Source organism: Sarcophilus harrisii, chromosome 4, assembly GCF_902635505.1.
Source record: "Sarcophilus harrisii chromosome 4, mSarHar1.11, whole genome shotgun sequence".
Taxonomy (NCBI): Eukaryota; Metazoa; Chordata; class Mammalia; order Dasyuromorphia; family Dasyuridae; genus Sarcophilus; species Sarcophilus harrisii.
This window is the reverse complement of record NC_045429.1, coordinates 446,502,028-446,525,227: the sequence shown is the minus strand read 5'-3', so window position 1 is coordinate 446,525,227 and position 23,200 is coordinate 446,502,028. Positions and strand designations below refer to the sequence as shown.

Sequence of the window (23,200 nt, the reverse complement as noted above, 5' to 3'; positions counted from 1 at the left end):
AAATGACTTGCCCACACAGCTTGTGTCAGAGGTTGGGTTTGAACTCAGGAAGATGAGAATTCCCCACTCCTGGCCCAGCACTCTGTCCACTTCTGCAGCTACCGGCAAAGCAGAGTGGGCTGTCCCCAGCAGGTGGTCGGATCCTTGTCACAGAAGGGATTGAAGTGGAAGCCAGATATCGTAGAGGGGATCCCCTTGCAATCATGAGTCATGGCTTCTGAAATGCCTTCTTTGCCACTCCGAGGCCAACTGAACCTTGGTTTGACCCTGCCTGACACTTGTTAAATTATGCCCATGGTAGGACTACCCAACGCATTTCAAGCGGGCGACATCTTGGTTGGGTGCACAAGCCCCGAGGCTGGAGCCCAGTTCTGGCTTCCATTTCTCCCTCTGTGACCAGGGGCCCGGCCCTTGGCGTCTAAGCCTCCCTTTGGTCCTTTGTAAGAAGGCCGGCCTCCGTCCCTTCCAGCTGGGCCCTCCTATAGAAGGCTTGCTTGCCTGTGTGCCAAGGATGTGTGTCCTGAGCTCCTTAGATGGTTGGCCAGGCCTGGGTCCCTTCCCCATTTGTCTGCATCCCCCCTCAATGAATTTCATTCACCCTCCTGCTGAGGTCACTCTCCTTATAAAGGGAGCCTTGGGCTCCCCCCCTGCTCCCCCCTCTCCCTCCCTCTAAAGCCTTGGCGGCGCTCCCAGGTTCCATCTGTGATTTATTTTTGGCATCTGGGTCCTCAGTGATCAAAGAACAGCAATTGTTTCCCTTCTGGGTACAAGGTGGGTCTGGGGACGCTTCCCCAACGACCCCATTGCTCTTTCCCATCGGTCCCTGTTGCATCTGCTGAGCAATCTGGGCTGGATTATCAGCAAGGCACTGCAGGCCTGGCAGACAGGAGGTAACGGCGGCTGGGCAGCTCAGTGATTGGTATGTGTCTGAGTCCTTTAAAGGAAACGGTGGCAGTGGGCAGGGGGGCGGGCAGAGTGAGCATCAGGCAATAGGTGGCAGTGGGCATGAGGGGATGGGCAGCAGTGGATAGGAGGGGTGGGCAGCAGTGGGCATGAGGGGATGGGCAGCAGTGGATAGGAGGGGTGGGCAGCAGTGGGCATGAGGGGATGGGCAGCAGTGGATAGGAGGGGTGGGCAGCAGTGGGCCGAGGGGCCGGGTAGCTGTGGGTGGGGGTGGGCAGGGAGAAGCAGTGGGCAGCGGGGCACAATAGGCGGGATGGGCAGCAATGGGCAGGAGGACCGGGCGGCGGGCAGGAGGGAGCCTCTGCGGCTGGGCTGAAAGCCTGAGCAGTGGCTGACGCAGGACTGGCCCCGGGGAGCCTCGTCCCTCCGCGGCGGCTCCACCGCCCGGGCTGGGAGACAGGGCGCCTTTTCTCCCGGACGCTGAGGACTCTGAGCTGGCCCGGCGGTGCGGGCAGCGGGGCCTTCGAGCCGCCTGGGGCCGGGGGTGGGAGGGAGGGGGCACTCGGTCGGTCTCCAGCCCGGGCTCCGTTAGCTGCACACCGGATTGACAGCGGGGGGAGGGGCTGGGGGCGGGGGGCTGGGGGCGGGGGGGGGGAGGGGCCGGGGTAAGGAGGGGGAGACCGAGGGCCGCGGCGGTGGCCGGAGCGGAGGCAGAGGAGCCGCGGAGGCGGGAGCAGCGCGTCACTGCTCTCCACTCGGGCAGAAAAGACTCTTGCGGGGGCGGTTCTTCTTTTCCAGGTCAGAATGGGCTCCGCCGCCCGAGAACGAGGAAGCGGCGGCCCCGGCGGCCCGGGACTCCCTGGCTCTGCAGCGCTCGACCCGGCCTGGGCCAGAGCGGGAGCCGGGCGGCGGGGGTGGCGGGGGGCGCCCGGGGGCCCTCCGACCCGGGGCGGGAGTCAGCCCCCCAGCTCCGGCCGGGGGCTACTGAGGCGTCAGTAACGGAGGGTTTTTTCTTCTTCTTTCCCTTCCTTCCTCCCGCCATTCCTCGCTCTCTCCCTCTCCCCCCTTTCCCCCTCTTCCCCGCTCCCTTCCCTCCTCTCTCCCTTCTTTCCCCCTCCCTCCCTTCTCCCCTTCCTCTCTTTCTTCCTCCCTTTCCCCTTTTCCCTCCTTTCTTCTCCCATTCGTTCTCTTTTTTGGGCGGGGGTCGGTGGGAAGGGCTCTCTCCGCACTTGGGTCTCCCCAGAACCCCGCTCCCTGCGTCTGCATCCTGCGCCTTCCTGGCTCACGTCTCCGCGGCCCCCAGCGCAGGCGCAGCTTCAGGGCCGGGGGCGGCACAGAGAGCCCTCGGAGGGGCTTGTTTCAGGGCAGAGGGGATTCGAACCCGGGATTCCCGGCACCAAACGCTGCGGCTGCCGCTGGGACTGGCGGCGGGGCGGGACAACGGGCTGGGGAGCGAGGGGGCCAGCTTGGCCAGTCGTGAGTGTGAGTGTGTGTGTTGGGGGCGCAGGGCCGGACTCCCCGGCCCCGGGAGATGCGGCCGCTGCTGTTATTCGAGACCTCCCTCCGCAGCGCGCCCAGGACCGAGGGCACAAGAGGCCTTTCCCCGGGCCGAGATCCCAGAGCCCCTGACGCAGCCGGGGCCGCTTTCGGGCCAGTCAGCAGAAAGTCAGCCTGTTTGTCAGGCCCGAGGGGGAGGGGAGCCGGGCCCCCGCCTGCCCGGGGGCCACCGTGGGGCCGGGCCCGTTCCCGGAGATCTTTCCCGTTTTTCATTTCTTCTCCCCGGTTCCCCCATTTCTGGTTTTCAGACAAGTGTGTGTGTGTGTGTGTGTGTGTGAGTGTGAGTGTATGAGTGTGAGTGTGTGTGTGCACGTGTGCCATTGCTCCGGAACCTCTGTCCCCTCCCTGGGCCTGGCTGGCCCTCCTGAGCAGCAGCCTGGGCTGACCTTGGGGTCCAGAGCCAGAGAACCCCAGGGTGGACGCAGACCATGAGCTTCCCCTGTGGAGGTCAAGGCCGGGCAGGAAGGGGAAGCCGCTGTTCTGAGCCCCGCTCTGGGCACTTTGTCATCCTGGCAGAAAGGCCGTCTCCCTGGGACCCAAGCTGCCAGGGATCTCGCTCGGGTCAGGGGCCGGAGGTCACCAGCAGTCAGCAAACATTTACCGAGAACCTGGGAGCCTTTCCCCAAACTGAGGATGCCCTCCCCCCTCCATCCCTGACCATCCCCCTCTCTGCCTATTGACATCCCACTTAAGGGGCCATCTTGGAGACCCCCATGAGCCTTTCCAGATCTCCCCCCACCCCCACCCTTCATGGGCTCCTGGATGTATCTGGAGGGTCCCTGGGAAGCCATCTAACCACAGGGGGTGACGGGGGGAGGCCAGCTTTGCTTCTCTATTCACCTCAAGGTTGTGAAACCCAACTCAGCCTCCTCCCCTCCCTTCCTCCCTCTCTAGTTTGAACCTCCTTCCGAGCTGCAGAAGACTTTGTGAGTCCCTCTCCTGGCCCCTTAACTCCTGCTGTCCCTTCTCTCTCCACACAGGGGTCCTAGAGTGGGGGCAAGGGGGGCAAGCAGGGTGCAAATGTCAGAGTTTTAAACCCTGGGTGCTGAGTTTGCAGGCAACAGACTTGGAAAATGACTATTGCTACTCATTTTTATTAGGAAAAAAATATCATATGCATATAGTGTATAAATAGGATCCAAGCTTAGTAGCCCCCTCTCCCCATTGGTATTGGTGTGTTGGCTTCCAGAGGGAGGATGCATTTTCTTCAGGTCTTTCCCTTTCTCCCTCCATCCTCTTTCTCTTTTTTCCTCTCTTTGCTTCTTTGTCGTCTTTCTCCCTCTGTCCCTGCCTCTATCTCTGTCTTTCTTGTATTTTCTCTCATTAGTCCCCTTCTGATTCCTAATATTTAATCAATGATTAGGCCTTAATATCTGTTTTTACCAAGTAACATCAATTAGCTGTTAAAAAAAGGACATCTTCTGAGAAGAAATAGGAAGAACTACAAAGCAAAAACACCTCCCTGAAAAGGAGCATGCTTTCCTCTTGCCCTTGGTCTTTGGGGAAGTTTGTCATTATTGTTCCTCATTTGGCCTCTTTTGGGGTTTTCTTGGCAGAGGAGTTGGGCATTTCCTTCTCCAGCTCATTTGACAGATGAGGAAACTGAGGCAAGCAGGATGCAGTCCCTTGCTCTGCATCATCCAGCTATTATTTGAACTCAACTCTTCCCAATGGCACCTTATCAGTTGCCTCTGGGGAGGGTGGGCATAAATGCAAAGTGGCAGCAATAAAGCTCAATTTGTGAGAGCCAAAGGAGAGCTACTCCCCAGCTTGAGGGCTGCTGGGTGAGTCCTGTGCAGTGGGGAGAAGGGGCCAGGCTGGGCTGTGGGGTTAGACAGACTCAGACTCCTATCTCTGGCCGTCCCTTCAAAGCTCCCAAGGGCATTCTGTCTCTGACACTCATTCACCTAACTTTAGGAAAGAATACATTCAGCAAGCACAGGAGAAATAAAAATGGCAGGTCTTCAAGGCTTTATGGTAATCAGGTGGGGCAGTGCCTCTCTTACTTGGAAGCCTTTGGCATTTCTTCCTCCTCTGGAGGAGAGAAAGAGAGAGAGGGAGGGAGGGAGGGAGGGAGAGGGAGTGAAAGTATTAGACTAGATGGCTTTCCAAGGATCCTCTCTCCCCACCTCTCCCCCTCCCGCTGTGATAAACCATTTTATCCATGACATTTTCTTTAAAACTTCTTACCCATTCCTTTGACTTAACCCATTTCTCTTCCTAAGATCCTGGATCTAGAGGTGGTGGTAAACTTCTGGCCCACTCCACCCATTTTACTGATAAAGAGACTGAGAACCAGTAAGATTAAGTGATTTACTGAGGAAAGGGAATATTCTCTGTCCAGGGCCAGGGCTCTTTCCACTGTACTACCATTTCCCCCTTGACCCTATTTCTAGGACTGCCATATCTCCTTTCCCCCAGCCACAAAAAAGGTCTGCTGTCCCTGACACAGAGAACCAGGGTTCTGGTCTCCCAACTCGGATCTCCTGATCTTCCTGAGTACCCCAGCTACCTCAGCTTCTGCAGCAGCTGTCCCACCCCATCTGCTATCACTGTCAGAGGCTGGAGTCACTTGAGAGTCACAAGACGCTGAAGGTTAAGAGACAGGGCTGTCTTCTGCAGGCATAGGTGAAATAGGTAACTTCTTGGGTGCTAAGAAGGCCCCTATATTTGCTCTCCCCACAACCTCAATAAAAAGGTTCTAATTTAAAAACTCGCCCCCCCCCCCCCCCCCCCCCCCCAATCTAGGCTGCCCTTCAAGTTTGAGGCTTAAAAGGTATATTTAAAATATTACATGTTACCGAGCCTAAATTTCATGCATTTCACTTCAAGGTTTTCTTATCTTCTTTTATTATTCTTGGGGATATTCCATAACCTCAAATGCCAATAACTCTACCACTTTTGGCAGCATATTCCAAGGCCCAGATTAGTGTTTTGTGGCAAATTGATGGGACTTTAGAATCTCAGAGATCCACCCTATTCCCCAAAGTCTCTGAAACTTGGCTGTCAAGTTTATTTCTTTTTATCAAATGGGCAGGTGGGTGCATTTGCTCCATCTACATTCAGTACAGATCATCCTAGTCCAATAGTTCTTAGTCATTTGTAGAGTCAGCCTCTTGCCACTGATGGAGGAACTGTATGGAGAAATGGGGATGGGTGGACAGGGCTAAACAGTTATTATGGACTGGCTTGGAAAGGGTGGAGTCACTCCCTCAGTCTGGGCTGCAGATTTTCTGGGCTAAGCTTCTGACCGGCCTTGAGGATGGGGGCTGAACATGTTTCTCTGTTTCTCTCTGCTGTGGTTCAGAGCTCCCCAGATGGCTGATCTAGGTTGGCAGGATGGTGGAAGTCCAAGTTGTGCAAGGCAGTGCCCAGAACGGTGTTCATCCTGCCTCAGTAAGCCAAAGAGAGCTGATGGACCAGAAAGCCCATGATGGACGAGTCCTTTAAGGCAGAAGATGGGGGGCAAATCCGTGAGCTAGGATGGAGGGAAAGAAGAGGAAGGCTGGACACAGGAGGTGCTCTGAGCAGTGGCGACAGGGGATTCCATTGCCCCTCCAGGGGACTCTCCCATTCTCTCTTCTCTTTCTCTTGTCTGGGGTGATGTGCTAGTGATTTGGATGGGGTGTTTGGTTCAGGGGGATTCTGGCCTGGGAGGCAGTGCCCTGTTACATACCCTCAAAGTAGGGGCCTTAAGTTTTTGATTTAGGACTCACCAGGTCTCTCCTTCCAAGCTCAGTATTCCCCTATTGCTGTACCAGCCTGGGATACAGGAGAAGAGCCCAGTGGGACACTGGGTCTTCCTGACCCAGGACTCTCTGCCAGGGAGAGTGCATCATGGGCACCTTCCCTGCTCTAAATCGCTGGGTTCAACTGGAACTACTCCCTGGGGCACACTGGATCTGTCAGAGGGAAGGAAAGGAAGGATGAGGATTCTGCTGAAGGGACTATAAGTATGAAATGCTTGCAGGAATATGGGGGACTGCAGAGGGAAACTGGGGGGACAGATGCCCTCAGAACTTCTGACAGAGCCCCTGAACCGAATTAACCGCTGCTGTGACCTGGAGTAACTTTTCTTAAGTTATATGGCTGACAGCGATAATCCACACCCACTGCACTTGGCCCTTTGCCCTGGACATGTGTGGAACGACTCATTTCAATTCAATGAACATTTATTGAGTGAGAGAGACAACATTATACAGTGGAAAAAATGCTGGGCCTGGAACTGGAGGCTCAAGTTGGGATCCCAGTGCAGGGGACTTAGTGTCCTGTGGAATCCTGGATAAGACACCCATAGTCCCAGAGTTGGATGACCTCTCTGAGGTCTGTGAGCCGGCCATCCTCTCGGGGAGCAGCTGGGGGACGTGAGGAGATGGGGTGCGAACATGAACAGGGCACGGTCCTCGCCCAGGGGCCCTGGAGGGCAATGTAGGGAAGGGCCCTGCAATGTAAGGAAGGGTTCTGTAACATAGGGGAGGATTCTGTAATGCAAGGAAGGGTCTTGCAATGTAAGGAAGGGTACTGTAACATTAGGAAGGGCCCTGTAATGTAAGGAAGAGTTTTGTAACATAAGGAAGGGCCCTATAACACAGGGAATGAAGGGCCTTGTAATGCAGAGAAGGGCCCTGCAATGTAAGGAAGGGCTTTGTAACATAAGGAAGGGCCCTGTAATGTAGGAAAAGGCCCTGTATGGCAGGAAAGGGCCCTGTAACGGAAGGAAGGGCCCTGTAAAGCAAGAAAGGGTCCTGTAATGCAGGGAAGGATTCTGTAATGCAGGGAAGGGCCCTGCAATGTAAGGAAGGGTTTGTAATATTAAGGAAGGGCCCTGTAACTCACGGAAAGGCCCTGCAATGGATGGAAGAAAGGGCCTTGTAATGCTGAGAAGGGCCCTGCAATGTAGGGAAGGGCCCTGTAATGCAGGGAAGGAGTGAAGGTTTGTCCCCAGGTAACTATATCTATTTGTAAGGATGGGGCTGAAAGTGCTTTTGAGCTTTGACATTTTCACAAGGCTAGAACCCTTCTGACTGAATCCTCCAATTAGAATGAAGTCTGGCCCTCAATGATGTCTTAACACAGGGAGACATGTGGAGGGTCTAGACTGGAGAGATCAGAACCAAGAAAGAAGGGAGTTGTTGCCAAAAAGGAGATGGAGGAGACCCAGCGGCTTTATAGACATCTTGGAGATGAGGATGCAGGTACCCCTGGTGTGTATCCGGCCCTGGGGAGAGGGATGGAGAAGTACCCCAGGGGGTAGTCTGCCTGGTATTGGACATTCTTCTGCATTTAGGTGCAAATGAATTAGCAGAGAAGTTCTGCTTAATGAGGTTGAATCCAGATGTGCTCCTAGCAGCACATCTGCCTGCCTACTGTTCTGGGAAGGTTTATAGGGATGCAGATTTAGATCTGGAAGGCCTGGCTGTCTGATTCTCCCATTTTACAGATGAGGAAAGTTGAGGATCAGAAAGGTTATGTTATTTGTTCAAAGTTACAAGGGAATATCACCCAACAGGTCCTCTGACATCAATCCAGTTTTAGAAGGTAGCCAAGGAGCAAATCCTGCTCCTCTCTCTTCTGTGTGTGAGTGGATTTGAGGATGTGTGTGTGTGTGTGTGTGTGTGTGTGTGTGTGTGTGTGTGTGTGTCTGTCTGTGTCTGTCTGTTTGGGGGGGAGGACCGGTTTCCCCAGCTCTGGGAGATGGGGCAGCTGCTGTTATTCTAATCCTCCCCTCAGTAGTGGGCCCAGGACAGAGGGCACAAGAGGCTCAGAGGACTTTGTGAGCCACTCTCCTGGCCCCTTAACTCCTGCTGTCCCTTCTTGAGTTATATGTCCAGAGGTCTTAGAGTTTGCTGTTCAGTTGTTTTCAGTCCTGTCTAAGGCTTTGTGATCCCATTTGGGATTTTCTTGGCAAAGATGCTGGTTTGGTTTGTGTTTTCCTTCTCCAGCTCATTTTATAAGTCAGGAAATTGAAGCAAACAGGGCAAAGTGACTTGGCCAGTGTCCCACGGCTCCTCTGTAAGTCCCGACTCCAGGCCTGCAACTCTGTCCACTGCAGCACCAGCTGCTCACAGAACAATTAGGTGGTGTATGTGATGGGAGCATCTTATAGTAGAATTTGGATCTGTCATGGGCTCTGCTCCTCACCTTTAAATGATTGGGTCAGACTAGATGACCTTTGGCTCTTTCCTTTGCTATACCAGTGATCTTATCTATCGCTTGTCCCACAGGTCTTAGCGCATGGTTAAGCTGGTAAAACTTGTAAATCTACTGAAGTTTAAAACTGCACGAAGACTTTTGAGATACCGTGTACAAATATCAATGTCTATATCCATTCCTATATCTGTTACCTCCATTTACATCCATATCTGTATCTTCATTCATACATACACACACACATTCCCCTTTTTGTTACCCCTACAGTCTGGCCCAAGCAGGTGCCCAGTTGGTGTTTTTTGAATGGAAATGAGTAACAGGGCAGGCAGGCAAAAAGCCAATGAATAGTCACTAATGGCTAAGGTTCGAGGCTCATGGGAAGCTGGATGAGGTAGTGCCTCAAATCTGAAGGGCAGTCACTGGACACGTCCCCAGGACATGGAGATTGACCCTGGCTCTCCTACCTGCTACTGTGGGGGCCATGGGTTGGTCTCAGGTTATTCTGTGAAATCATCAGGCTGCTTTAGGTGGTCTCTTAAGGTCCTCTCAAGTTTTAAAGCCTAAAAAGACAGCCCAGCTGTCCTAGGAGGAAAAAGGAGAGCCATGTTAGCTCCTTTTTCTTTTATTGATTTGCCCAGTTAAAACCCTTTTAGAGATGGTATTTTATAGATGGTATCTTCTTTCCAAACAGGGCAAACAGGTTATTCTCCACCCATTCCTTTCACCAGACCTGCTTCTGTTCATAGGAGCCTGTATCTAGAACTAGAAGTAGTTTTGGAGGCTGTCGAGTTCAAAGCCTCATTCTACAGAAGAAGAAACTACCATTAATGATCAGTAGATCAGACCTACAATAGATGATCATAAGAAATGATCAGTAAAGTTCCACAGGCCAAAAGCTCCAGAAAGTTAGATTTGAACAGTGGACCGTTGACTCCCCAGCCCAGGTTCTTTCCCCTGTACCCACCCATCACTGAGCTCCTGCTAATACCTGCTTCCCTGGGAGCATCATCTCATTCCCTCTCCCAGGATCTGTGAAATGCCAGGTGGTCCTGAAGCAGAGAACCAGGAGCTGGTCTCCTGAGACAAGTCTGCTGCTCTCTCCGGTGGCCTCAGCTGTCCAGCCTCTGAGGAACCTGTCCTGCCTCCTCTGCCTCCACTGTTTGAGGGGGTGTCCCCTGAGTCAGAAGCAGTATAGGAAGCTGGTATCAGGAAGATCCATTCATCTTTCTGCTCTCCCTAAGCCATTTTGTTTCACTAAGTATAAAGTGGACTTTATTGATAATGCAGAACATAGGAGTCCCTGCATCTTCCCCCTACTCCAAGAGAGCCAGGAGTCAGGGGCTGAACCTCCATGCAGGTGAGGTTAATGAAGGCATAACTGAAGGCCTGAGGTGTATGTAATCTTGGTCTCTGGGTGCCTCAAGTACTCAACTCTGTGGATTCTGTTGATTCCTTTGCTTTGTCTCAGGGATGTGGCTGCAACAGCAGGTGCTGGCCCCACCCCCCAATGGTTTTTGATTTGAAATTATCCTTTCACCCAGCTGCCCTCCAAGGCCGATCACTTACTTTTATTTAAGACATCAATATTTTTCTTGGATGCATTATTTCGTCAAGGTTGGTCATTCTGCCATCAATTCTGCTGTTGGCTTTAATATTCATTACCCCTAGGCCTGGAGTCGGGCAGACATCTTTATGAGATCAAATCCAGGCTCAGAAGCTTACTAGCTGTGTGACTCTGGGGTACTCATTAAAGACTGTTTGCCTCAGTTTCCCCATCTGTAAAATGAGTTGGAGAAGGGAATGGCAAATCGCTCCTGTGTCTTTGCCAAGAAAACCCCAAACGGAGTCATGAAGAGTTGACTGTGACCCTGACTGAACAACAATAGTAAAACCCTCTGGTTGCTGTGGGGACCATCTCTGGACTGAGCTAGGTTGGTCCTAAGCAGCTTTGCTGGCTGTAGAGTCCAGTGATGGAAAATCTGGTAATAGTTTAAAATCAGGGTGCCATGTTTTAGGGGGGATATTGATAAGCTGAAGAGTGTCCAGATGAGAGCAGCTAGAATGGTTAAGGGCTTTAGGTTTATGCATTATGAGAATAGATTCAAATGTGAGCAACTAGAGAATATTTAGCTTAAGGAAGAGAAGACTGGGGGAATGGAGAGGAAGGCGTGTGTTCTGTCTTAGAAGATTTAAAGGGTTCTCTCAAGGAAAAGGAAATAGTCTTGTACTGCTGGGCCCCAGATAATAGAACCAAGATCAGTGAGCGGAAGTAGAAAAGAGGAATATTCTAGCTTGATATAAAGAAAGTACCTCCTACCAGTGAAAGTTCTCTAGAAGTGGAACAGGCTGTATTTTCTGGGAGGTTAAGGGCACTGTCCCAGCCATTGCCTTGAGCTGCTGAGACAAGGCTTGTTGAGCAGTTGCTCCACAGGGTGTTACTCTTCGGTGGCAGTGGATGGTAGGGAAGTCTAGGGGATTATTTGAGAAGTTTAGATTTTTCCATGTCTGTCCATGAGCTGCTGGAATTTTTCTTGGCGTTCTCCAGCTTGGGGCAATAATGCAAAGAGGGCAAGTGGTTGGTTGGGGATCAGGATGGATCTAGATGCCCCAGAGCCTTGTGACCCTTAGACCATAGAACATGTCTTGTGTTTGCACATATTTTGAACTGACACATAAACATGTTGTTTCCACAATGGAACAGAAGCTCCTTGAGGACAGGGATCCTTTCTGGTTTTGTCTTATTGTCCCCAGCATACAGCAAGTAATGTTTGTTGACTGACTGATTATCCCAGTTAAGATGCAAATACAATTGGGAGGAATCAAGCATAAATCCATTAAGGAGCTTTAACATTTCAGTGCTAGAATTTATTATTATTAAGTGCTTTTTAAATAGCATTTGATCATGGAACTTTTAAAAAATAAGCATTTTGATAACTTTCAATATAATCCGCTTCCTTTGTAATGCATCTAATTTTATGTGTTTTAAAGTATGATTCTGAGAAGGGGCGCATAAGCTTTGCCAGACTGCCCAAAGGGGCCCACACACCCATGAAAGGTGAAGAACTCATGGTTTGCCTCGAAGGGGACGGTCAACTGGGATGAAAGAAGGGAAAAAATTTGAGGGTTCTTTCTTGAGATGGTGAGGGTAAGGTGGGGGTGCTGAAAGGGGAGGTGAGGGAGCACCGAAGTCAGACTTGGCAACTTCACATTTGCCTTTACTGTCTCCCCGCAAAAAGTCTTCATTTCTTCCTTCTCCAGTAAGATCACTTGGCTCTACCTTTTGAAGACTAGACCATGACCCTGAATGAAGGGCTGCCAGACTCACACTCTGCCCAGGGATTCTATGAGAAGTATGAACCCAAGGAGATCCTGGGGAGGTAAGGTCCATTTCCTCCAGACCCTTCCCCTAAACCTTCTTGAGAGTTCAGGCCTTTTTTCCATGGATGATCTCTCTCTTTCACTGTCTCTCTGCTTCTTTCTCTCTTTCTCTGTCTCTCTGCCTTTCTCTCTGTCTCTTTCTGTCTGTGTCTTTCTCTTTCTGTCTGTCTCTCTGTTTCTCTTTCTCTGTCTCTGTCTTTCTCTCTGTGTCTGTGTCTTTCTCTTTCTGTCTCTCTTTCTCTGTTTCTGTCTCTCTTTCTCTGGCTCTGTCTTTCTCTCTGTGTCTGTGTCTTTCTTTCTTTCTCTGTCTCTCTTTCTCTCTGTCTCTCTTTCTCTGTCTCTGCCTTTCTCTTTCTGTCTCTGTCTCTTTCTCTGTGTCTGTGTCTTTCCCTCTCTGTCCCTCTCTGTCTCTCTGTCTCTGTCTCTTTGAATCCAGCTACCACTGGTCCTTTTTCCCTTTTTGGAACCCTTCTAAATAGGGCTCTGGACCTCATGTACCAAGGCAAACAAAAGGGCTAAAGATCAGCCCAGATGTTCCTTCCCGAGTTCTCGGCCCATTTGAACCCTCTCTTAGGCAAGGGGAAGCGCTGGTTTCTGGTCCCAATGCATAGCTTAATGGAAAGGCCATGGATTGTATATTGAGAAGAACTAACCTTGGAGTCAGAGGACCCAGATTCAGTGTTTCCTCCTTGGTGAGTCTGGGCAACCATTTCCACCACCACCAGGAGGACTCGGTGTCCTCCTGACTGAAGCGAGAGCCTGGCACTGGGTAGCACGGGGCTCCTTTCAGCTCTGATTTTAGTCTCCACGCTGCCATGGGTCTTAGATGAAATTTATGTCCATCCTGGAGTTCGATTTTCTCACCTGCAAAATCAGGCCTTCTCTGGTAGGATCTGACCCCCTCCCTCAAAATGCTGGAGGTGCCCGCCCCCTCCCACATAAGCCTTCCTTTCCAGGGGCGTGAGCAGCGTGGTGAGACGCTGCATCCACAAGGCCACCAGGAAGGAGTATGCCGTGAAGATTATTGATATCACGGCCGGCAACCTGAACCCCCAAGAGATTCAGGAGCTGCGGGAAGCCACCATCAAGGAGATCGACATCCTGCACAAGGTCTCCGGGCACCCCAACGTCAGTGAGTCCCCCCTCCCTCAGCTGCCATCCTCTGACCAGGGATGGGAAGGGCTTGGGGGTGGGCTGGGGCAAGAACCAAGGGCTGGGTAACGTGAGAGGGGGAAAGTACCCCCAAGATGGAGAGCTGGGACATTTTCTTTTGCCTGAACTAGCCAGGTAATCTGTTTTCCACTGCCTGTATTGAGGCAGCCAAGCAGTCCTCCTGAGATCTGAGACACTCCCCAGGGAAGAAGGCTAAGCTTGGTCTTCTCCCATCTCTCAGACCCAGCCTTGCCCAAACCTTCTTCCCTTTCCTGAAAGGACACAGGCTGCAGGGGGAGGGAGGGATGGGGAGCGTGGAAGCAGGTAGAGGAGGAAGGCGGGCAAAGTCACTGGCCAGCTACCTGGAAAGCACAAAAATGGGCATCTTTGCCTGTAACCCCCACCCTGCCCGCCACCTCCACCTCAGCCAGTAGCCGCTCCCCTTAGCAGTGACCCTCCACATCCGACCTTTCCAGGGCCCTACCCCAGTCCCCTCCCTGCATCCTCCCCCCAAACAGCATCTTCTCTGCAGCCTGAAGCTAGCCGGTCATTTCCATTACAGTCCAGCTGAAGGATACTTATGAGACCAACACTTTCTTCTTCCTGGTGTTTGATCTGTGAGTACCTGGCCCCCATAGCCAGCAAGGGGAGGGAAATCTCAGGGTTAGTCACTCCTGATTTCTGTTGCAGAGAGCCCTCCCATCCCTCAAGACCCTCCCATTCCTGATCTCTATGGGAGAGAGCCCTCCTGTGCTATTTTTATTTTTCCCCAAGACCCTTCCATTTCTATGCCATGATGCAGCGCGATGCAGGGAAACGAGCCTTGGATATGGGTTCTGAAAATATATCTTTTCAGTCTGGCTTGTTCCCTTTAAACAAAGTCATTTTGCTTCTAGAACCTCAGTTTCATCTGTAAAATGGGAACAATAATTGTATTATTGACTTCACAACAGTAAAAAAATGAACACCTTAATGCTATAAAAATACAAACTCTAATTGTGGCTCACCCAGGGACATTCAATTTTAACCTCACAAGATTTAGGGCCGGAAGGCATCTTAGAGAGTGGGGGATGATAGATCTCAGGTAGTCCAAGCTTCTTATTTTACAGTGGGGGAAACTGAGACTAAGAAGGGGTCACTGATTTGCTGAGGCTTTTGAACGGCATGGTCCAAACTGATAAGATCCATGTCATGGAGTGAAATGTTCTCTGTTCTAGATGTCTGAAGAGTCACTAAGGGTGTGATCCTGAAAAAGCCACCTTGACTCTAGTTTTCACTTTCCTTAACTATAAAATAAAGGATTTTATGTTCTCTAAGATCTCTTACTCTTCTAAATCAAGGATTCTTGGAATCTGCAAATAGAAGATTTCCAGGGAAGGAGACTTCTCAGTTTTTCCCATAATACTGTGTTTCTTTATCATCTGGAAATTTCTCCTTCAAAAAGATATAGTGTGTGTGTGTGTGTATATATATAATTCCTCCTTCAAAGAGATATTTATATATATTATATAGTATAGGATTTAATTTACGAAAATGCTTTGATTTGCTTTGATTTAAGAAAATGCTATGTGTAAAAACATGTATTTCCAGAAACACTAAATTATGATTTCCATCTTTTTTTTGATTTTTTTTAAAATAAAAAAAAATCAATAATATTTTATTTTTCCAAAGATACTTTTCAACATTCATCCTTGCAAACCTTGTGTTCCAAATTTTTCTTCCTCTCTCTCCTTCCCCCCTGCCCGCCCCCCCCCCCAAAGACAGCAAGCAGTCCTTTATAGGTTAAACATGTGCAATTAATTCTTCTATATATATTTCCACATCTTAATTTTATGAGAAGATTCACCCTAAGAGTCTTAGCCCTTTCCCAGAGGAGGCACAAAACAAGCCCTACTTCTATAGCTCTTGGGGTGAACCCCTAAAATACCTCTTCCCAGTCAGCCAACTTCAGCATTTGCCTTTCCTGTGTATGTGACCCTGGCCAAGTAGCAGCATCTGAGCAAGTCACTCATTTCTGGACTCATTTTCCCCACATGTAAACTAGAGATATAAAAATATCTACTGCACCTTCTTGTTAGGGTTGTTGTGAAACTCAAAGCATCTGAGGCACTTGGAAGAACTTAAAGCATAATGGAAATAGTGATTATCAATTTGATGATGATGATGATCAGTGCTTCGAGGGATTCTCTGGGGTTTCCAACTCCCAAATCCCCGACTTTATTATCCCTCTGGTAATTGACTGTCTCCTTTGTTGCCACAGGAGTCCCTGTCCCCTTATTGGAGTGCTAAATGTGAGATATGAAGGGAATTAGGACTGAGATTGTAATCGGAGCAGTGACATGATCTGGGAGTGGTGATGGTGACAGTAATCCAGAGAACATGAGCTGCCTATGCCCACTTGTGCATTTTTATTTTTTAAATAGGGAGAAACTCCTCGCTTTCTCTGGCTAGGATTAGCTGCAGCTGTCCTGGGTTCTTCCTGGTATCACAGCTGCTGAGTAGGCAGCAAGGGAAGGAGCTAGGAAGGGGGAGGGAAGATGCAGTTGGAATGACCTTCAGCAAGAGTTGTTTAAATGGCTATTTTTATAAGCCCCACATGCACAAGACTAGAAGGGTGGAAGGGCAAGATAAGGGTAAGGGGAAAAAAAAAAGAAATCATATTGAACCCCAAAACCTGATCTTGTAAGAAGGTGCTGATGTTTACCACCATCCTGCTCAAGGAGCCCTTGAGCTCATATGCTCCAAGCTCTCAACTCTTGAGTTCTTGTCTCCATCACCCAGGGATACTTGACCCCTCCACAGATTGGAGTAGACCAATGTTCTTCCTTCTCATTCCCTCCCTCTCTTTTTTCCTTCCTACCATCTCAACCTTTCTCCATCAACAAGCATTTAGTAGGCACTTATTGTTTAAAACATTGGGGATTAAAATAACCCCCCCAAAGTCTCTGCTCTCAAGGAGCTCACATTCTAATGGAAAGGGAACCTGAAAACAATTAGATGCCCCATAGTATATACTCAGGATTATTTGCTGATAATCTCAGGGGGAAGGGGCTAGCATCAAGGGGGTTAAGGAAAGGCTTCTCCTTTATCCTTTTCCCAAAACCTGAGCCTCTGGACCCATGTTGGCTGACAACTCCCCTTTTTCCCGGGGTTTTATGCTGGTTGATTGCCGTGAAGATACAGGGAAACGAAGGAGTATGAGTAGGATGGGTAGAATTGGGGGAGGAGTGTCTTCTGCATTAATTCAGTCCCCCTTTTTCTTCTCCCTCCAACACCTGTGTGTAGGATGAAGAGAGGTGAACTCTTTGATTACCTCACCGAAATGGTCACCTTGAGTGAGAAAGAAACCAGGTGAGGGGAGTGGATCACTAGACACTTTTTACCTCTATTCCCTACTCTGGTAGGTGTTATTATTGTTGCTATTTCTGTGAGGGACTTGTGACTCAGATTGAAAAATCCCAAATCTCATGACTCTGTGCTCCTTCTCTGATAATTACTTCTCCCTCTTTTGCTGCAACAAGAGCCCATCTGCTTTTTGGGGGGATGTTGAAGTTGGAGGGTGAACTTTTTGGAGGCTGAAGTTTGGAGGGTGTTGGGAGGATGTTGGAGGAAGAAGGAAATCAGGATTGGGATTTTATTTATTTATATTTTTTAGGTTTGGGGTTTTAATGAGAGGAGCTCCATGGCTTGGGTGGTAGTAGCAGAGAGGATGGCCAGCTGGTCTTCCATCCTCTAGGGACAAGGGTCTCTTGTTTGAGGGAATATGCTGGGTCAGGCGAGGTCCTGTCTCTGCATGAGGACACGTGGGCAGGACTGGGAGAGGGAATATGAGGGCTTCTTTCCTATGTGATGGTTCTAAGGCTGCTAGATGCTTGGGTCTTGGTTCAGAAGTTCATGGACCTTCCTGCAGAGGGTTGAAGTTGAAGGGTCAGGGTATATTGAAGGGTTCCTTTCCTCCCCTCTCCTTTCTATCTCTTCCTTCCCTCCCCACCAGGAAGATCATGAGGGCCCTACTGGAGGTGATCTGCTACCTGCACAAGCTGGACATTGTACACCGAGACCTGAAGCCAGAAAACATTCTCCTGGATGATGATATGAATATCAAACTCACTGACTTTGGATTCTCCTGCCAGCTGGAACCTGGAGAGAAGCTCCGAGGTGGGGCAGTCGGGGCCTTCTTCCTATTCCCTAGCCTGCTTGCTGTGGTCACTTGCCTCCTCCATGCTTTCTCTCCTGGAGAGTTGACTGGTGGTTGGGTCAAGATGTAGCAAGTCTCTTGTTCCAGCTGTTTTGTTCTGTAGTTTTTTCTCTTTCTCTTCTTTCCTCCTCTTCCTTCTTCCTTTTCCTTTTCCCTCCTTTTCTTCCACCTTTTCCTTGTCCTTTTCTCTCCCTCCCAAGATGAGCCTCTTCCTTAATGTCACTTCTCTCTCTGTTCCTGCCAGAGGTATGTGGGACTCCCAGCTACCTGGCCCCCGAAATCCTCGAGTGTTCTATGAACGACAGTCACCCTGGCTACGGGAAGGAAGTGGACATGTGCGTTGTGGGTCGGGAAAGGGGGAGGATCAGTAGTGAGGGTAGTCACAAGTCAGAGTAGAAGGGGACGGTGATTAACTTGTAAGGGGTGGGAGAGCGGAAGGGATAGGGATGTAGGAAAATCAACAATAACAAGGTCTACAACAATGGAGGGGAAAATAAAAAGAGCAGGATTCAAGTCAATGTGAGAAGCAGTGACCAATCTTGGCTTCAGAGAATCGATGATGAAGCAGGCCTTCCTCTCATTAGAGAGGTGGGGGGCTGCAGGTATAGAGTGCAGCATACGCCGCCAGTCCTGGCCAACATGTCTTCTTGGTTTGCTTAACTTTCCTTCTGTGTTCCAAGGAAAGGTTCTGTTAGTGGAAGTGGTGGTGGTATTAGTGCTAGTGTGTGTGTGAGAGAGAGACAGAGAGAGAGAGAGACAGAAAGAGACAGAGACAAGAGAGAGAGAGAGAGAGAGAGAGACAGAGAGAGACAGAGACAGACAGATTGACTCAGAGACAGACAGAGACAAAGGAGAGAGAGAGAGCGGGAGAGAGACAGAGAGACGACAGAGAGAGACAGGGAGAGACAGATAGACACACACACACACAGATTGGGAAGTGAGAGAAATGTAAATAAAGTACACTTTAAAGAAACATTGAGCTGTAGACCCTGAGTGTCAGAGTCTGGAGTCTTCCTAGCACGATCTCCATCCTTCCCCTCTGTCCCCAGGTGGAGCACAGGTGTGATCATGTACACCCTCCTGGCCGGCTCACCCCCTTTCTGGCACCGAAAGCAGATGCTGATGTTGAGGATGATCATGAGTGGGAACTACCAGTTTGGCTCTCCGGAGTGGGATGATCGATCGGACACTGTAAAGGACCTTGTAAGTGTTGAGTTCTCCCTAAGCTTTTTGGATGGAGCTGAGGAGGGAAGTGGAGGGGAGGGAATCAGTGTGGGGCCGTGGAAGTTAGGAAATATAGGTTCTAGTCATAGTATTGTTACTTAGATGTGTGACCTTGGGCTGGTCACTTCTGTGCCTCAGTTTCTTTCTCTGTCAAATGAGGGAGATGGACTAATCTCTAAGGTCCCATATGGTTCTGACACTAAATTTCTGTCATTTGAAATACTTGTATAATTATCTACCTCTCTACTTCTCTCTCTCTCTCTCTCTGTCTCTGTCTCTCTCTCTCTCTCTGTTTCTCTGTCTCCTCTCTCTGTCTTTCCATGTCTCTCTGTCTGTCTCTGTGTCTCTCTCTCTCTTTCTCTGTCTCTGTCTCTATCTCTGTTTCTCTCTCTCAGAATCTCTGTTTCTCTTTTTTCTGTCTCTCCTCTCTCTTTGGCTCCATCTTTCTCTCTGTCCCTGTCTCTCTCCTCTCTCTTACTCTGTGTATATGCACACCTACATGTACCTGTGTCCCTGTCTCTTTTTTTCTACCTCTTCCTTCAGCCCCTCTTTCTAGACCAAGCCCCTTTTTCAGCCTACTGGCTACTCCCCATATGTGGCTAGCATCTTCTCTCCCCCCCCACCCCCACCCCATCTTTGTGCCTTTTTATAGAATCATGGGTCTAGATACAGAGACCCCTCAGGAACCATTTAGTGCCATCCCATATGCTTTCAGGACAGTGAGACTCAGTGACGTGATTTTCCAGAGGTCGCAGAGGTAGTAGGTCACGTCCTCACAATTCGAACCTTGGCCCTGAGACTCCAAAAGGAGCATTCTCTCCATTGTCCCTGGGGGCTGATACTTCCCGTATGTTTTGTACTGCCTTCTTTGTGCATACATTGCACCACCACGGTAGAACCTCCGCTGCAGGAGGGCAAAGGCTCAAGGGTTTTGGTCTTTATAATCCCAGAATAACACTTTGCACACAGATGGAGTTTTAATGTTTATGGAAGGAGGGTAGAAAGGAAGGAGAGAGAGAGGAGGAAAGGAGAGGAGGGAGAAGAGGATAGGATTCTATCCTGAGACAGAGAACAGCTGGAAGTGTGGGAGGGAAGGGCTCCATAGGGTCCCCTCTTTTCCCAATACCGAGTTCCCTATGTAGAACCGGCACGTATACTGTGGCCTGGGTGGTCAGGGCTGCCCTGCAGGGCTGCTGAGGGGCCTCTGCTTCTTCCAGATCTCCCGACTCCTGGTCCTGAACCCAGAGAAACGATACACAGCCGAGGAAGCCCTGGATCACCCCTTTTTCCAGCAGTATGTGGTCCAGGAAGTCCGTCATTTCAGCCCCAGGGGCAAGTTCAAGGTAGGGGCTTTCTGGCTCCATGTCCCCTCCACAATCCTTCCTCCCACGCATCCATCCATTCTGGGCCTCCTTCTCTCTTCTCAGTCTAGCCCTAGTCCGTCCGGCCCCGGAGGAGGGCCCAGAAATCACTTGGGCTTCTCTGTGTCCGATTTCTACCCGAAGGGACGGTTCCCTGGGGATGCTTCTCCTATTTCTAACCCTGATAGAAGGGGGCGTAAACTGACTTCCTGCCCGGTCCAAAGGAGCTCAGTCAGCCACTTGTTCTACTGAAGAAGGGATAAGGGATCAGAGAAGGAGCTTGGCTCAGATTCAGGCTGCCTTAGATTCTGAAACCCATTCTGATTTTTGAGAACTTTGTTTCTGGCCTCAGTTTTGTAGCTTTTTCATATGGAAAATAGGCATAAAACTACTTAACATTCCCTGCTTCTTTGGGTTGTTGGCAGGAAAATATTTTGCAAATTTTTTTCTTTTTTTTTTTCCCCTGGAGGAAATTGGGGTTAAGTGACTTGCCCAGGATCACACAGCCAGAAGCTGTAAGTGTCTGAGGTCAGATTTGAACTCAGTTCCTCCTGACTTCAGGGCTGGGGCTCTATCCACTGCACTACCCAGGGGCCCCAATATTTTGCAAATCTTAAACAACACAGTAGCCGGGACGAGCAGTAGGGATCGGACCTGCCATTTCATCAGCATGAGGGTGTCCCTTCCTCGAGGCTGACTGCATGGAACCATTCTGGACAGAGACCTGGACAAACTGTGAGATTAAGAGGCTTGTCCAGAGTCACGCAGCCAGGATACGTCGGAGGCAGACCCTGGAGGACAGACCTTTCTGGCTCCAAGGTGGTTCTTTGGAGAGTCCAGCTGGTGCTGTAGGGCCTCTCAGGGTGTTGTAGCTGTAGAGTGGAAAGGGGCCAGTTGGGCGGGTCCTCTAGCTTTACAGAATAACTGAGGCACTTGTCCATAGTCATGGTAGCAAAGGTAGAGCCAGATTCAAGTTCAGGGCCCTGGACCCCCGCATCCATCGCTTCTCTGATGTGGGGAGGTTTCCCTGGGACAAGGCGAAGGGGCTACCCTCGGGGTCCCACTGTGCCCTTCTTCCCCTTCCCAGGTGATCGCCTTGACCGTGCTCGCCTCGGTCCGAATCTACTACCAGTATCGGCGCATGAAGCCGGTGACCCGAGAGATCGTCCTCCGAGACCCGTACGCCCTGCGGCCCCTGCGGAAGCTCATCGACGGCTGCGCCTTCCGCATCTACGGCCACTGGGTGAAGAAGGGCCAGCAGCAGAACCGGGCCGCGCTCTTCGAGAACACTCCCAAGGCCGTGCTCCTCTCCCTGGCTGATGAGGAAGCCTTCTGAGCGCCCCAACCCTGGTGCCCGCCACTGGCCGAGTGACTGCCCGGGAGCTCCCAGGGGGCCAGAGGATTGGGACAGAGCCTGAGGAGCCAGCCCAAGGGTCCCAATGTTAACTGAGGGGCGCTGGCTCTGACCCCTTCCCTGAGGGGCCTCCTGGGGAGGAGCAGGGCATTCCCCTGCCTACCCACTAGGGCTCAATCTGCAGGACCCAGCTGGAGGGCAAGGGTAAGGGCAAGGAGGAGTCAAGTTGGAAGGGGGGGCTTTGCCTTTCTGCTCTGGTCTCTCTGAATGATACTTCCTGAGCAGCCTAGGCCCCTCACCTCTTCTCCCCCTCTCCCCAGTTCTATCAGATAGCCAGTAGTAAGAAATGCCCTGGATTAGGGGTCTGGAAAGCCAGTGTTTAGTCTAGATTTGGATACTGACAAATCATGTACCCTGGGCCAATCAGAACCATAGCTTTGTTTAACAGTGAAAGAATGGGTGGTACAAGGTCGGAGCTTCCAATCAGAGCCCGGGGATTTGATCTGATGACACTGGGGATTCCATGGGAAAATTTAAATCCAAGTGCTATTTCCCCTTCTCAAATATGATCTGCTGAGCTAAAATATTAAATTTGTGCCTGAAATATAAAATTACATATCATAAATGTTATTTGCTCTTTTTTTTTTTTTTTTTTTTGGGTACAAAGAGGCTTCATTTAATCTATTTTGCTCTAAAATTTTACTGACCCCTCCCTCCCCCTTTATTCTCAGGGACTATTCCAGGATCTCAGGTCTTATTATGTCCACACACACTATTATTTTTGGGGCTCTGACAATGAATTTCAAGGCTCAGATGGATAGTTTGTAGCTAAATTACTTTGAGAAATTATGTGTCCTGTGGTCCCGAGGTTCGTATTATTTCCAACAGTTCATGGTTCTTGGCGATGAGCTTTGTGGCAGGTGGGTGTATTTGCTGCAGCTGGAGTCAGGACTGAGGCTGGGGTTCTTTGACTTGAGCCAAACGATTTCCTGGGGTGGAACTGAGTGGGAGGTGCTGGTGAGGTGATAGTTGGGATGGAAAAGGGGGAAATGGCGGGTGGGGGGTAGTCAGGGGAGAGTTGCTTTGGGTTCATCTGTCCTTTGGAGCTGAGGTTTTGTTAGTTCCGAGTCCTGCTAGACCAGAAGGACAGAGGCTAGGGGCCATTGTTCACAGCTTCTCCGGTCTACATGAGGGTAGAGCCCCCAGTTGTTTAAGACAGTATAGAGTACAGCCATAAATCAGGACCTGGGATAGCGTTTCCTCTCAAACCCTTGGTGTTCAAGCACTTCCAAACCGAGAAAGGGAGGCAGGGAAGGAAGCTTCCTGTCTTCATGGAACTTTATCATCTTCTTGTCATAGTAGTTTTGACAGTGATCAACTAAGTCTTTTCCTTTCTGTGAACCTCAGTTTCCTTTTTTGTAAAATGGTGACGGACTAGATAATTTCTGCATTTCTTTCCAGCTTGAACATTCTATTATTCTATGTATGAGATCCAGGGCTTGATCAGGAATGGAACAGACCAGACTAGAAAGGGCTCTGGTGTAGTTCCTCATCCCTTCATGCTTACACCATTGCAATAGAACTTGTTGGTCTCTTCCCCTCAAGTCTCCCCCCTCCATTCTGTCCTCCATTTAGCCATCAAATTAATTTTCCTAAAGCCCTAGAAAGATGATGCCATCCATCCTCCTAATCAGTAAAAAGCAATGGCTTACCATTGCCTCCAGGATCTAAGATAAACTTACTCTGTTTGACTTACAAAGGCCTTTCTAACCTGCCTCTTGCTTACATCTGATATTCCCTTCCTACCATATACACCATTTTGTGACCCAATGACACTGATCTCTGCTGTTTCTCTCTCATGAGGTTCCATCTTCCAATGATGAACATTTTCCTTGCCTAAATTTTCTCCATCTTTATCTCCAC

At 50.1% G+C, this 23,200-nt stretch overlaps 1 protein-coding gene across 5 annotated transcripts; it reads left to right on the top strand.

The window, feature by feature from the left end:
• Window positions 1-695: 695 nt before the first annotated feature.
• PHKG1 (phosphorylase kinase catalytic subunit gamma 1) lies at window positions 696-21,911 on the top strand. 5 transcript variants are annotated; one of them, XM_031967904.1, is made up of 10 exons: window positions 696-919; window positions 11,869-11,987; window positions 12,945-13,120; window positions 13,703-13,757; window positions 16,426-16,491; window positions 17,135-17,298; window positions 17,583-17,673; window positions 18,388-18,541; window positions 19,780-19,905; window positions 21,011-21,911. In XM_031967904.1, exons 2-10 carry the CDS (start codon window positions 11,905-11,907, stop codon window positions 21,257-21,259), a joined length of 1,164 nt encoding a protein of 387 aa, XP_031823764.1. In that variant the 5' UTR covers window positions 696-919; window positions 11,869-11,904; the 3' UTR covers window positions 21,260-21,911. The 5 variants fall into 5 exon arrangements, with proteins under 5 accessions (XP_031823764.1, XP_031823763.1, XP_031823765.1 ...); XM_031967903.1 differs by lacking the exon at window positions 696-919 and adding an exon at window positions 1,569-1,701; XM_031967905.1 differs by lacking the exon at window positions 696-919 and adding an exon at window positions 1,846-1,894.
• The last annotated feature ends 1,289 nt before the right edge of the window (window positions 21,912-23,200 follow it).

Coding starts and splice junctions, on each gene's coding strand:
- PHKG1 (XM_031967904.1), top strand. CDS start 11,905: ATGACCCTGAATGAAGGGCTGCCAGACTCACACTCTGCCCAGGGATTC. Junction 16,492..17,134: donor TTGAGTGAGAAAGAAACCAG/GTGAGGGGAGTG, acceptor CCTCCCCACCAG/GAAGATCATGAGGGCCCTAC. Junction 17,299..17,582: donor ACCTGGAGAGAAGCTCCGAG/GTGGGGCAGTCG, acceptor TGTTCCTGCCAG/AGGTATGTGGGACTCCCAGC.